The sequence below is a fragment of the Bombus bifarius genome, unplaced genomic scaffold (genome assembly GCF_011952205.1).
Source record: "Bombus bifarius isolate JDL3187 unplaced genomic scaffold, Bbif_JDL3187 scf7180000008137_frag, whole genome shotgun sequence".
In the NCBI taxonomy this organism is placed as follows: domain Eukaryota; kingdom Metazoa; phylum Arthropoda; class Insecta; order Hymenoptera; family Apidae; genus Bombus; species Bombus bifarius.
In genome coordinates this window covers 1-14,834 of record NW_022884465.1, presented here as the reverse complement: position 1 = coordinate 14,834, position 14,834 = coordinate 1, and the positions used below count along the sequence as shown (strand labels likewise).

The following is a 14,834-nucleotide window of genomic DNA, read 5'->3' as shown; positions in this document are numbered from 1 at the left end:
TTAGCATGAGTTGAATATTTACCTTTTCTAACGTGCTGAAGCTATTGTCGTTTATTCCTATTTGTAAGCGTCCGGTTCGGTGTTTAATAAAGTGTTTGGTTAATTGACGCAACCAATGCTGTTCGTTAAAGTCTCCCAGTTCGGTCTTTGTAATTTGTTTAAAGTGTGGTCTGTTAGGTTTTTGGGTTATCGGAGCTGGGGTGATATTGATTTTCCAGTCTATATACTCGTCATAATAGTCCGGGTTTTCTACATTGGGTTGGATTTCTTCATTAGTGATAGGATACAATCGGGATAGAGCATCTGCAGCTGTATTTTCTTTTCCTTTTTTGTATTCGATTTCATAATCGTACTCCTCGAGTCTCAAACGCCATCGCATGAGTCTCGATGAGGGGTCTTTAACATTCTTTAACCATTTCAAGGCTTGATGATCGCTTTGAATTTTAAATTTTCTACCAAGTAGGTATTGTCTTAGTCTTTTGATTGACCATACTATTGCTAATAACTCTTTCTCGGTTGTGGAATAATTCTTTTCAGGAGGGTTCAAAGTTCGGGATATATAACAGCATGGATGTCCGTCTTGGGAGAGTATTGCTCCTAACCCTTCGTTACTTGCGTCTGTTGTTAATGTGAATGTTTTGTCAAAGTCTGGATATTGTAGTACAGGGGCTTCGCAGAGTTTTTGTTTTAGTGTGTCAAATGCAAGTTGTTGTCTATCGGTCCAGTAGAATGGAGTGTCCGTTTTTGTGAGATCTGTCAATGGTTTTGCGATTTTAGAAAAATTACGTATAAATTTTCTATAGTATCCAACGAGTCCTAAGAATGACTTTATGTGGGTCGCGGTCTTTGGTGTTTTAAAGTCTTTCACGGCTTGAATCTTTTTGGGATTAGGCTTTACTCCTTCCTTTGTTACTACGTGTCCTAAGTATTCTAATTCCGGTTTCAAAAATTCGCATTTGTCCGGTTGTATTTTTAATCCTAAATTTTGTAGTCTGTCTAGTATAATGGCTAGATTTCGGTTATGTACTTGGATGGTGCTCCCGAATATTATAATGTCATCCATGTATACGAAACAGTTATTTCCTATTAACCCCCGTAGCGCGGTATCCATCATACGTTGAAACGTCGCCGGTGCGTTTTTAAGGCCGAAGGGCATGCGATTATAGTGGAAGTGACCTTGTGGGGTTGAGAATGCAGTATATCTTTTGGAATTTTGCTCCATAGGTATCTGGTGAAATCCTGACGAGAGGTCTAGGGCCGAGAAAAATTTAGCTTTGCCTAAGTGCTCGAGTATTTCGTCCGAATTTGGTAAAGGATACGCGTCTTGGTCTGTTTGCTCGTTTAATTTTCTAAAATCTATAACGATTCTCCATTTTTGTTTGCCTGATGCATCTAATTTTTTTGGAACTACCCAAATTGGTGCGTTATATGGACTGTCCGATGGTTCTATGATTTGTTTGTCTAACATGTCGTTGATTTGAGTCTCGATTTCCTTTTTATGACATTCGGGCGGTCTATAAGATTTGATGTTTATAGGTTTGTCTGTCTTGAGTGTGATTGTATGTTCTGTCAAGTTGGTACATGGTAATGAGTCTGTTTCCATATTAAAAACGTCTAAGTAATTGATGAGGATTTTCTCAAGGGGTTCTCGAAGTTCTGGATCAATATGTTTGGTACGTATTATTTGTGCGAATTTATTAATTTGGCTTAGTTTATCGGGTTTCTTTATTTCGTTTGTAATGTGACAGATTTGCTTACCAGTGTTGATGAAACATACTGTTGTGGGCTTTCCTTCGATGTATTGGGCTGAGATTAGAGTTTCGCCTGGTCTTATCTTGCTATCGGTTTCCTGGAATGGTAATATAATTTCGTCCAAGGTTAGTTTATTGTTAGTGACGCTGTATTGATACTTTGTAAGGAATGGGAGTCCGATTATTCCATCTTCGATTAGGGGAAAGTTGTTAGGGACTACGTAGAATTGATGATTTTTCTTGAGCATGGTTAAGTTGCAAATTTTGTTAGTGGTATGTTTGTCACTTCCCATTAGGAAGGTTTTTGGGTTAGAAGTTTGGACGTTTAGTGAGGCTTTTTCTTTCATAAGGTTGATTCCTGCTCCGGTATCGATGAGGAATCTGGCTCTTCCTCCGTCTCTTCGTTGCAGTACGATTGATAGTAATCTTCCGGTGGTGGTGCAGTTAACTCGAGGTAAGCTTCCTCTGGGTTCTCCGTTGTTTGGTTTACTCGAGGTGGAATCTTTCCTTGGCTGGCAAATGGAAAATTTCGAGAGTAGCATTTTTCGGCTGTGTGTCCAATTCGTAAACACTTTGGACACTTCGGTTTCATGCGGTCGTCTAATGGTCGGCTAGGTAGCTGAGCAGAAGTTTGTGGCTGTGAATCGGTAGTAGTTCGCTTGGATACTAATGTAATGTTGTGAGATTGATTCTTTGGGCGGTTGGCAACACGATTTGCTTCTCGTAACCATTGTTCTCTATCAGCTGCTAGTCGTTGGGCAAGGTTCAGGTTCTTTGGATCGCTAGATACCACCATCTGTCCTATCTCGTATCGTAAGTTGAGCAAATATGTTTTAAGTGCTTCGCGTTCTTCAATATCTATAGCTACGCGTCGTTCTGTTGGTGTGCGGTTTTCGTTTTGGACTGCATAATTTAATTCGTTTAGCTGTTGTCGGAATCTGGAGTCAAAAGATTGTACACTTTCTGTTGCCCCTTGTTTTAAATTCTTTAATTTGTCCCTACAGTTGCTAATAGTTGTTGGTGTTAATACGTGTTGTCTTAAGCATGAATATAAGTCTTCGAACGAGTTGATTTTTAGATATCGTATGTTTCGTTTCGCGTTGTCGGTAATCTTTTCGATCAGTATGAGATCTAATAATAGCTCTCTGTCACTTGCCTTGCACCTAGCTCTTGCTTTGCGGACCGATAAGATGAAATCTTCAACGCCTACGTCATCTTGACCACGTAGTGTCTCGACAGTTCGTATGGCCTTATCTGCCTCGAGCCCTCGATCTTCGTTGCAGTTGTTTATTGGTTTAATCGCGGCGCGGCTAGATGCGGCTCGTGGTCTTTGTGACGTGTTCGGTCCGTCAGTTTCGTCATCCGTTACGTTATCAGCAGCGGTTTCTAAATGGGCGTTTATTTGCGACTGGTCAGTCTCGGTGTCGTATTTTATTTCCATGGTTTTTGCAAGATCGCGTATTTCTTTAGAGCGATTTCTATCGCTAGTTTCCGCAAATTCTTTTATGTTTTTAATGTTTTGATCGGTGCTGTTTCTAAAGCTTCTAAACTCGTGAGTTAGGCTTTCAAATTGTTCAATCAGGGTAGCGATTAGTTCGTTTTGTTTAGCGGTACTCTTGTCAGTTGGGTTCATGCTGAGAAATATGACACTTTCGGCGGAAGAAGAGTCACTATCTTCAGAACGTATTTCAGGCTTACGGTTTCGATAATGTACGAAAGCCAGCTTACCGAGATTCTTTGCAGATCCTTCTTTTGATCAAGGAGGTGACCGTGGTCCTTCGCTGTAGAATCCGTAGAGTTCCCGTTGAAGTTTCCTCTTGATGCGATGAATGGATCCTGGCAGGATCGCCAATTTTGTCACGTCGATTCGGGGTAATTTCACGTTCCGCACGCAAGGTGAGAAATTCGTACTTAAATTTTGATTGTTATTAGAAAATTTATTGAACACTGACAGAGTAACAATACAGAATGGTCAAACAGCACAGAAAAGAATGTTCTTACAACGACTCGAGAGGTACTTTTTTATATCAAGGACCCGGCTCCTGTGGAGGGGCTATCGCTGGATGCCGGTCACATAGGGTTTCTATTACTGCTTAGCCATCATTTTGCTGACCAAGGTATGTGAGGCATAACCATCCCTTCGTTGCGTTCTCACGACCACCGTGACAACAGCAATCTTTAAACGCTTATAAAACCATAAGCAATCGTGAAGTTTAGAATTCGCTAATTGGGCGTCTCTCAATCCAGTTTTTGATCTTGGGTAGAAGGAGGACCTTTTTCTCCAGCAGCTTCAGATTCTCGTAATTCTCGATCAGATCAGACTTGTACATAAAGTTCAAATAATCGAGCAGAGCAACGAATGTTAAATCAGCCCAAGAGAGAGTACCATCGTAGAAGTAGCCGTCATTTTCCTTCACTTGCTGGTCCAAACGTTCTAAAATGAACGGCAGCGTCTCTTCAGCAGCCTTGCGTTTTGCAGCTTTGACCTTCTCGTCCTCCTCATACTGGAAGGCGGCAATGTCTGAAAATTTGTTTTCAGTTAAATACTGAAGATAGAATTACAATCCTTTTTAATCCTTTGTCTTGTATTGTTGACATACGTGTATCGTTCGATTAAATCAAATATTAAATCGGATTTCAACTAATAAATACCTGAACAGATATGTACTATCTGTTATCAAGATTCTCATAAGATTTATGCAAAACAGCACTGGATACTCACTATGACGAATATCATGAATAGTATCAACAGTGGCATCAATATGAAGATTTGCCCAGTCAGTCTTTCCAGTTAAGTCATATTGTTTGGCTAAGTAACGGCAAATAGCTGTAGACTGAGCAACCTTCCTTCTATCAGCTACGAGCATAGGAAGCAGGCCATAAGCAGTCACTAAAAACATACAACTAATAGAATCAAAGATTCTATCGAACAAACAGATTATGATGCTTCTTAAATATCTAGCTTCCTGTTATCTGTTTTGGAAAGATATAATTTAATTTATTGATAATTTAACAGCAAACAAAGGGCATTGTCTCCTTAACAATACCTATTGTTCTCCCACATATCTTATAGAGCAGTTCGCTGTGGAGTGCCGAAGCGTGCAGACGTGTCTCTAGTGCCCAGCGTAGTCCGAAAACAACACGTGTCGCCCAACCGTCGAAAGTGAACACAGCTAAGTGTCCCTTACCCTTTAGGGAGAAGAAAATCCCACGCACCTAACCCCAACCGAATACTAGCCTCACAGCCTCACGACTAGTTGTTCATTCCGAATTAACTAGCTCGATGATGGCCCAACAACCGCGACCAGGCTCTCCGGAGCAGACTCGCAGCTATCCCGAGCTAGCCCCCCCCCCCCCCGTGGCAGAAGTGTAGCAGAACTCACCGCTCTAACGACGCTAATACTACAAAGAAAAGGAAAATAGAAACAGCAACGCAAATAAACACACACAACAGATTCGCCGTATTGGAATCCTCAAACGACGCCATGGAAATCGTAGAAGCGCCACCAAACCAACACTCACAGAGAATCCTCCCTCCCCCACCAATATTTGTGGACGACGTCATTGACATACAGACAATGACCAGGTCCCTAGAGAGAGATACCAGCAAGGAGGAATATAACCTTAAGATAAGCAACAATAGAGTAAAAATACTGCCGACGAACCCAGAAGCTTACAGAAAACTCACCAAGACACTCAGGACCCTGAACGCCAACTTCCACACCTACCAACTCAAACAGGAAAGGCCTTTCCGGGTGGTCCTACGAAACATACACCACTCAGCAGACATAGACGAACTCAAATACGAACTCTCAAAACTCGGCCACGAAGTCATCAACGTAAGTAATATAAGGCATAGAGTCTCGAAAGACCCGTTATCCTTATTCTTCCTAGACATTAAACAAAAGCCGAACAATAAGGAAATCTACAACATCAGTCGCCTAATGAACGCGATAGTAAAGATCGAACCACCGCTCGTGAAAAAAGAAATAGTGCAATGCAAAAGGTGCCAAAGGTACGGTCATACGCAGAAATACTGCAACCATACTTTCCGCTGCGTTAAATGCGCAGGCACTCACTCCACTGACCAGTGCGCCAAATCACCGGAAACTCCAGCGAAATGCATCCACTGCCAAGGGGACCACCCTGCCAACTACAAAGGCTGCCCAGCATATAAAACACTATACACGAACAGGTACCCTAAGCTCAGAGCAAAAGAGGTATTCAACCAAACACCCAGCCCGCCGAAATTCACGACTACCCCAACCCCCTCAACCAACCAAACACCCAGTCCTACCAAATTCATCTCCACCTCAACCTCCTATGCACAAGCAGTACAAGGCATCCAAAATAACCCGAACAGCCAAAGGAACCTTCCCCAAAACAGTGTCCCCAACCCACCTAACACAGACAACTCCTCAAGGCTTGAAAAGCTAATAGAGAAACAATCAGAGCAAATAAATCACTTGCTATCGCTACTAACACTCATCGTGGAAAAATTAGCACGCCCCGGCTCAAAATAAAACCAAGGCGCATAGCACTCTGGAACGCCAACGGTCTAGCGCAACACAAACTTGAACTAGAACTCTTCTTAAAACACCAGCAAATCTACGTAATGCTCGTATCGGAAACCCACTTCACCGACAAGAGCTACCTGAAAATAAATGGTTACAAATTCTACCATACCCAACACCCCAGCGGAAAGGCCCACGGTGGCACCGGAATAATAATCAAAGCAAGTATTAAGCACTACGAACTTCCATCATTCCAGAAAGACTACCTACAAGCAACAAACGTAGCAATAGAAGACTGTCATGGCTCAATCACCACCTCAGCAGTATACTGCCCTCCCAGACACTCCATCGCCAAAGAAGACTTTGATAACATCCTGGACACCCTGGGCAATAGATTCATAGTTGGAGGAGACTATAACGCCAAGCACATCCAATGGGGCAGCAGACTGGTTACAGCAAGAGGCAAAAACCTCTTAAACAGCATAATAAACAACAACCTCAACTACCTCACCACATACGAACCCACATACTGGCCAACTGACACCAACAAAATACCCGACCTTCTCGACTTCTTCATAACTAAAAATATCCCATCAAGACACGTCCAGATCAACTCCTCGGCTGATCTCTCCTCTGATCATTCTCCCGTGATAGCAACAGTCAGTTCAACAATCATCGAGAATACACCTAACGGCTCCATTCACAACCAACACACCAACTGGCAGCTCTTCAGAGAAGTCTTTACACACTCAACCTCAGCCTTCACCCCACTAAAAACAAAGGAAGATATCGAAGCAGCCACGGAATACTTAAACACGAGCATAATAAACGCAATCCGCCTCACCACACCGACAAAGGCATCTAACAGCAAACAAGAATATCCCCAATACATACTAAAAAAAATAGCAGAAAAACGTAGACTAAGAAGAGTATGGCAGACCCATAGAACACCGGAGGACAAACGCAAACTTAACAACGCAACTAGGAAGCTATCCAGAACCTTAAAAATCTATAAAAACGACTGCTTCCATAAATACCTCGCCAGCTTATCCCCCACAGCCGACGCCAACTACTCACTATGGAAGGCCTCCAGGAAACTCACACGCCCCCCACAAATAATCCCACCTATCCGCCGTCCGCAAGGTGGATGGGCGCGAAGCCCTACAGAAAAAGCCGATCTGTTTGCTAAACACTTGTCAAAAGTATTCAAACCCCATTCCCCCAAAGCCGCCGCGGACGTTACCGAATACCTGCACACCCCCTTCCAAATGTCCCCTCCTATCGAACCCTTCTCCTCTGCAGAGACTATAGAAACAATCAGTCGCCTAAACCCCAAGAAAGCAGCGGGACACGATCTAATAAGCAATAAAGCAATCAAGGGACTTCCCACAAAAGGGATAGCACTCATCACATCGATTTTTAATGCTATCCTTCGCCTGGAACACTATCCTAAGGCCTGGAAAATCTCATTGATTATCCTCATCCCTAAACCCGGTAAACCGATATACGAAACCTGCTCCTATCGCCCAATCAGTCTTTTACCTACCCTGTCCAAACTATTCGAGAAGATGCTCACGAACCGACTCCTTCCAATCCTAGAGAACTTGAAAACACTCCCAGATCACCAATTCGGCTTCCGAAAACATCATTCTACAGTAGAGCAAATCCACCGCTTAACTCATACGATCAGCCAAACACTTGAAAAGAAAAAATATTGCTCAGCGGTTTTCCTAGACATCCAACAGGCATTCGACAAAGTATGGCATGAAGGGCTACTATACAAGATTAAAAAGATCCTACCTCACCCCTACTACTCCATCCTAAAATCTTACCTAACCAATAGACAATTCATGGTTAAATGCCTAGACGCCACTTCCGCAACATTCCCAATAGAAGCCGGCATACCCCAAGGTAGTGTCCTCGGACCCATACTGTACTCCATCTACACTGCCGACCTACCCATATCAAACGATATAACAATAGCGACATTTGCAGACGACACAGCGCTATTAGCTACCCACGCAGACCCGGTAATAGCCTCATCCACTCTCCAGCGAAGTTTCGACTCCATGGAAAAGTGGTTTCACAAATGGGGCTTCAAAGTCAACGAAAAGAAATCCTCACATGTAACCTTCACGCTCCGAAAACAAACCTGCCCCCAGGTCACCATCAACAATGCAACAATCCCTAGCAGGGACACAGTCCGATACCTGGGCATGACCCTGGACAGGAGACTAACGTGGAAGACACACATCTCAGATAAAACGAAGCAACTAAAGGACAAACTAAAAAAACTCTATTGGCTCACGGGCCGACGCTCCAAACTAAACATACAGAATAAAATTACCCTCTACAAGACCGTAATAAAACCTGTCTGGACCTACGGAATCCAACTATGGGGAACAGCAAGCAACTCCAACATTGAAATACTCCAACGCTTTCAATCGAAAACGCTAAGATCCCTAATTGACGCACCTTGGTATGTAACCAATGAAACAATACACCGCGACCTCAAGATACCCACCGTCAAAGAGGAAATAGCAAAATATAGCGACAGATATAGCAAAAGAATCAACAAACACCGAAACCCCCTAATCACTGGACTACTCGATACGACGGACCAGATTCGCAGGCTGAAGAGGCACTACCCGCTAGACCTAAACGTTAGATTCATTTAATTATCCAAATTAAGCATTTGCACCTACTTATAATACTTATAAATTATACCTATCTATAATAAGTATTAACTTATTGTAAATAAACAGTCATGTCAGTGCGCTACGCCAGAAAAATTACTGAAAATTCTCAACGCGAGAATTGATTGTAATTTCAACAAATAAATAAAAAAAAAATCTTATAGAGTTATACTTTAGTTAAATTAGGAAAGATGAGATTTAAGAAACAGAACTTCTTTAAATTTTAAGCTTACAGGGCTTTATTTCTGGCCAGACGTCCTTTTTGATACGTTCATCTTCAAATGGAATACTAGCACAGCTGAAGAAGAACGGATTGGTTCTGCCAATGCCGTAACTGGGAAGTAAGTCAATTTATAGAGCGGCATCTTCCTGGAAGTATAATATATACAAAGTAAAAACGAAGAATCATTGATGACAAGAATTATATTATTACAAATTATGAAGTATAAGACAATTTAAGTAAAAAGCATCAACTACTAACTACTCGCATAGCTATTTGTATCTTTATATTTTAATATAGCTTAGATATAAAAAGAATATTATTTTTGGATGTAATAATGTATAAACTTGCGCCAAATATTATAACAAAATATTGCACTTTCTATTTAAGTAGGATAGACATATTACCGGCAGCATATCTTTTTTCTATAGCAATGAAATTGTTTGTAAAAAAGTTTATAAGAAAACTATCAATTAATGCAAACAACGCACTTCAAAATATTAATTACATTCGCGCGATTCGTTATCTCTAGTATTAATTTAACCATATGGTTCTATACACCCAAGACCCTCTAACAGTAATTTAGTACTATTACTAGTCGTATGTACAATGTATGTTTGTATACAACTTTCGTAACTACAAAACATTCAGCAGTGATTATATATTTTTCCAAACATAAGAAACATTTTCTAATTGCATACTTAACTTTATCGATCAATTATGAACATATGATAACATTTATTTCTTTCAACTACTAATTTTCAAATCCTCTGCTGTTCCGTTAATTGAACGACGCGCCGACTTTTCGTACAAGTATCTTGTATCTTATCTGTATTATTTAGTTATCAATAAAGAAGAAACATTTTCTAATTGTATATTTAAATTTATCGATCAATTATGAACATGTAATAACATTTATTTCTTTCAACTACTAATTTTTAAATCATCTGCTGTTCGGTTAATTGAAGGATGTCGGCTTTCTGTAGAAGTATTTCATATTTATTATTTAATTATGAATAAGGAAAAAACATACAAAATATAGTTTTTAAACGGTTTATTATTTATAAAGAGAAACTTTGACTCAGGATATATATACTATATATATACTATTTACTTACAATTTTTTTTTTAAGACTTCAAAGTCGAAACAAGCACAGGAAATTTCCAAGCCGGTTAACAGAAACTTGAATGAGACAAAAATAACCTTTAGATCTCTATATGTTCTTCTTCCCCCCTGTTGCTTCCACGTAACTCTTATCCTATTGGTGGAGCTGTGTTGATATGTGAAATTATGACTACATAAAAACATCCGGAAAGACTCATTGAATGATTTTATAGTTTAAGGTTAATAAATTTCCATAAATTAAAGTTGAAAATTTATGAGAACATGTTTTCTGTAACAAAACTTAGTAAACACAAACTAGTAAGGTTTATAGATTCTTTAATGATTATGTATGTATTCATAAACTAATTCGATAAACATCGTTCGATAAAACGTCGAACAACACACAACATTGAAGCGCGAAATTTCAAATTCAATGAAAGATAAATAACAAATATTGCGAACAAATGATATTAAATTTACAATAATCTCATGTAAGAAAAAATAAAAGGGATAAAAGTAGTACAGAAGATAGAAAAATCTATAAAACTGGTGGCTGGGAAATAGAAAATATATAAATTTATGTTATTAGAGTTTAGTACTTCTGTCGATCAATGTGTTACGACCGTTCGCGGAGAGACGCAGTCGCAGTAGCGAGAGGGCGTAAATTCTCGCTACGATTCGGTGAATCGACGCCGCGAAGTAGTCGTTCCCTGTTTCCGGTTAAGATAAGAGGTGGTTAAATGAATATGACACATTATAGTAAGTTATATTTCACCGTTTATTCCAACAACTTATAACGAAGGCAGTTACGCTGGTGCGTATGTACGAGATTTTTTTTTTTTTATTTATTTGTTGAAATTACAATCAATTCTCGCGTTGAGAATATGTACGAGATGAATGAGTGACTGATCTGTGGGTGTGTCCTACCTGATGGAAGGATATTGACCGTTCGAAGGATGTGAAATCAGAACTGTCTTGGGAGACGATGCTGTCTCGGAGGAAAGCTAAGGATGGGTGTGTCTAGCGCACGGGACCATCGGATTTGTTGGTGACGATTTTAGTTAGGAGAGTGAAGGAAGTGGCTTCGTTGTTAATTGGTTAACGAAGGGTCTTAACCGCCCTCGAGAGAAAGTGGTTAGTGGGATGAAAGTTGCAGCATACGTGAGAAAAACTAACTTTCCCTTGTCCAGTCGGGGTAGACAATAGTCTTTAGAAATTCTTCGGAAACAGACGTTTGTTTGGTTTGAAGGACCTTTTCTAGGAAATCTATGAGATTTATGGAAGGTACTTGAAACTATGGAGGATACGCTGCGAGTATCCGGTGACATCTGGTTGCCATATTGCTCGCGGTGCGACGTAACAAAATGGAATAGAAAGATTATACCACAGACGAAATTATACTTTATACTTTATTATACTTTATACTTTATTATTACATTACATCAATTGACATCTTTGGAATTACAACGATTCGATACACATTTTAACTAAATATTTTGCAATGAAACACGTATTATTAAACAACATAATCATACTAAATTAATTTAATGTGACTATTTATTATTATTATATAATAACACAGTGATGAAAGAAATAAACTGGTCAAGTAATCTAAGGAACGATAATACGTATCTATGTCAGTGACGGTGAGAAAAATTCAGATATCTGTACTTAAGTGATTACACTTATAAGTATCATTATATATTATATAAATATGATATTTCGAATGGTATCATTTATCACTCATTAAACAAGAGTGTCATATCCAGAGAAATGATTTTACATATCTTAATCTTTGCTTTGATTACGATAGTAATAATTTCTATCAAACTTGATGAGGAAGATACATGAATAATTATCTTAAAGGTGAAAATCTTGGCAAATTCATTTGTACATAAACTAACAGGAATGAATTTTAAAGATACACTCTGCTCTCAACAATTAAAGCTGTCTTGTCGCAACAAAGTTTCAATAATTTTTTATGGACAACATGGCCCAGTTTGCACAAAGACTAAAAATTTTAACATTAAATTTGGATAAAAAATCTTACGGTAGAAGGAATGATATATCCTTCATTTTCGCCAATAATCTGGTCGAATTTAGTCAAGTAAAATGGTATTGTTTCGTTCAAAAGTTGATTCTTCCTCGCTTCCTTCTTTTCAGGATTCTCCTCCATGCGATAGTAGCAGATAGCTGAAACCAACCGTTACGTTCATTTGTGTTTTTCCCCCCAAACGAAGAGAAAATAAGTTGTGAAAGAAGGAGTAGCCTCTCATAGTTCCTACAATTTCTTCATTCTCTTTGCTTTCTTCAATATTGCCTCAACAAGTTCCTGTGGTTCACGATACTTGAAATATATACAATGTTACCAGCGTGGAAATTGTCTTGAAAACTTGGAAAATCTTTCAAGAGGAACAACATTGCTAACTGAGATTCGAGAAAGGAAAGGTAAGTAAATCCTTGCTTCTACTTAGAGCTTTTTTATTTACTTCTGACGAGTAAAGTACTGTTATTAAAATTTGATTAAAAGTACCAAGAATGTCGAGATATAAACAACCATTTGTGGAAAGGTCAGGAGAAGCAGAATTATCGAATAAACGTTATATAACTCTTAGTGATTAAGTAAGAGAAGAGAAACGAGAAAAAAGTCTTTTATCTAGGTCTTAATAAAGTATACTATATTTATCTCCATATCAAGAATAACAACAAGATATAAACAGTCTTCTAGAAATTGAGTAAATATTACATAATTACATCTTGAGCAATATTTTGCGTCTTAGCTTTTGCTTAAACATTATGATAATCTTAAATATCTGTAAATTCTTCACAGACTCTTTGCATCTTCTATACAGGTATCTCATGATCATGTGATAACACACAGGAAGAAAAAATAGAGGAAAAAACAGCGTAAAAAAAAGTTGCGTAGGAGAATCGTCGCACTACATCATTCGACAATTGATGCACGTCATGGCGATCGTCACGGTTTAAAGCAGGCCATCAAAAACACGTTTGTTATCGTACGGAAAAATCTGCGACGTTCCAGCTGTTCAGGTGCATCGAATTGTGAATCATCGGCGGTACGAAGCAAGGCGAGGGGCGTAAATAGAGAAAGAAGAGAAGAGAAGGATTCGCATAAATGATAAAATATAATCGTTCGTTCCTCGTCGATGGCGGATGGATGGCTTTAATCGTGGACGATATCGATACGATTATATTTTATACATTTGAAACAAATATAAAAGACAAGCAAAAACCAGAGATACGATCGTTATGATATTATTCAATCGGTAGCCTATTTACCTCGTTTATTGTTCACCTTCTCTGTCTAGTAATAATTTTTCGATTCGACTGGCGTGACGTTACGTTGGCGGTGTAAAGACACGATTTTTGGAAGCCATCGAATTCGTGATGTCGATAGAAATCTTCAGTTGGAATCGTTGTATCATAACGTAGTCTGCTTATTGTCGATAAGAATTTACTAAACTAAAAGTGACTACTAAAAGTTTCTATCCTCTAAATTCTATCTACGATTCTATAATCTAAAAACTGACTTTTGAAAACAAACTGTAACATTCGCTTAACGGAAAGACATACGTATCTTGTTTGTACTCGTCTTTTCACAATGAATTCTTGAACGTCTGTCTCTGTGGTGAGACAAATGCAAAGTCATCTCATCAGTTACTCACCTTGCTTCAAATCTCCAAGAGTATCGACGAGCACGTCGCATATCATCGCATCCCATTCGTTCTTTCCCATTAGATCGTACTTCCTCGCCAAGTATCGCGCCACAGCGTTACTCTGCGCTACCGGTTTCCCGTCTATCTCCAGCGCAGGCAGCTTTTTATAAGGCATTGCTAAGAACAAACATGGCTCATATGAACACTGTGTAGAGGGAAACGATCGATAGGAAATCACAACACAGCTTCCGAGGCCGTTGCGTTCTTGTGAATAGATGAATCGAAATCATTTCTGTTTTAATCAACATGGCCTAGTAAAGAAATACAGAAATGTCTTCTTTCTCCTTTTTTTCTTTTCTTACGATTACGATGGACAGGGTATCGCGTGTTTTTGACTGTTGGGAAGAACCTAAAGTTTTTAAAATCAAGGATAAAAGATAATACCAGACACGGAAAAAATATTAGAAAATGTACACGGTTCTTGTAATGAAAATTGAAATGCAAGGAATATAAATCGAATGTCTATTGCGAACGTAATTTTGTGTTTTACACCGACAGGATTGATTTACAGACTTACGTTGATTTTTTGTTTCTCTATTTGCAAGCGACATATAAGATTATATCGAAGACTATGCTGCGTAAAACTTTTATTATACCATTTACGATAGAAATGTCGCAACAGAAGATCGAATTTTATGTCTGCTTTGTTCTTTCGACTTTTTAGCTATGTTCTTGTTCATTTCCGAACTGATTTCAATTTTTTATCCTTTTTTTCCGACAAGTCCTAAAAAGTTTTTAAATTAACGAGAAACGTAGAAGTATTTTTGTATTCCTATTTTAAGTCACCTATTTATGGTTTTCTCAAAATATT

At 39.0% G+C, this 14,834-nt stretch overlaps 2 protein-coding genes and 1 long non-coding RNA gene across 4 annotated transcripts; 1 reads left to right on the top strand and 2 right to left on the bottom strand.

Moving 5' to 3' along the window:
- Positions 1 to 3,917: 3,917 nt before the first annotated feature.
- On the bottom strand, positions 3,918 to 4,683 carry LOC117208484 (glutathione S-transferase-like). The gene is made up of 2 exons (XM_033449673.1): positions 4,388 to 4,683; positions 3,918 to 4,294 (listed from the first exon to the last, which is right to left on the bottom strand). Exons 1-2 carry the CDS (start codon positions 4,649 to 4,651, stop codon positions 3,965 to 3,967), a joined length of 594 nt encoding a protein of 197 aa, XP_033305564.1. The 5' UTR covers positions 4,652 to 4,683; the 3' UTR covers positions 3,918 to 3,964.
- A 7,402-nt stretch (positions 4,684 to 12,085) lies between these two features.
- On the bottom strand, positions 12,086 to 14,213 carry LOC117208486 (glutathione S-transferase-like). Its single transcript, XM_033449675.1, has 2 exons — positions 13,967 to 14,213; positions 12,086 to 12,491 (listed from the first exon to the last, which is right to left on the bottom strand). The coding sequence occupies exons 1-2, from the start codon at positions 14,136 to 14,138 to the stop codon at positions 12,313 to 12,315; spliced, it is 351 nt and encodes a 116-aa protein (XP_033305566.1). The 5' UTR covers positions 14,139 to 14,213; the 3' UTR covers positions 12,086 to 12,312.
- LOC117208485 lies at positions 12,982 to 13,663 on the top strand. 2 transcript variants are annotated; one of them, XR_004487717.1, is made up of 2 exons: positions 12,982 to 13,021; positions 13,117 to 13,663. It is a non-coding gene; the product is annotated as an uncharacterized LOC117208485 (long non-coding RNA). The 2 variants fall into 2 exon arrangements; XR_004487716.1 differs by having other exon boundaries at positions 12,983 to 13,021; positions 13,139 to 13,663.
- Positions 14,214 to 14,834: the final 621 nt, after the last annotated feature.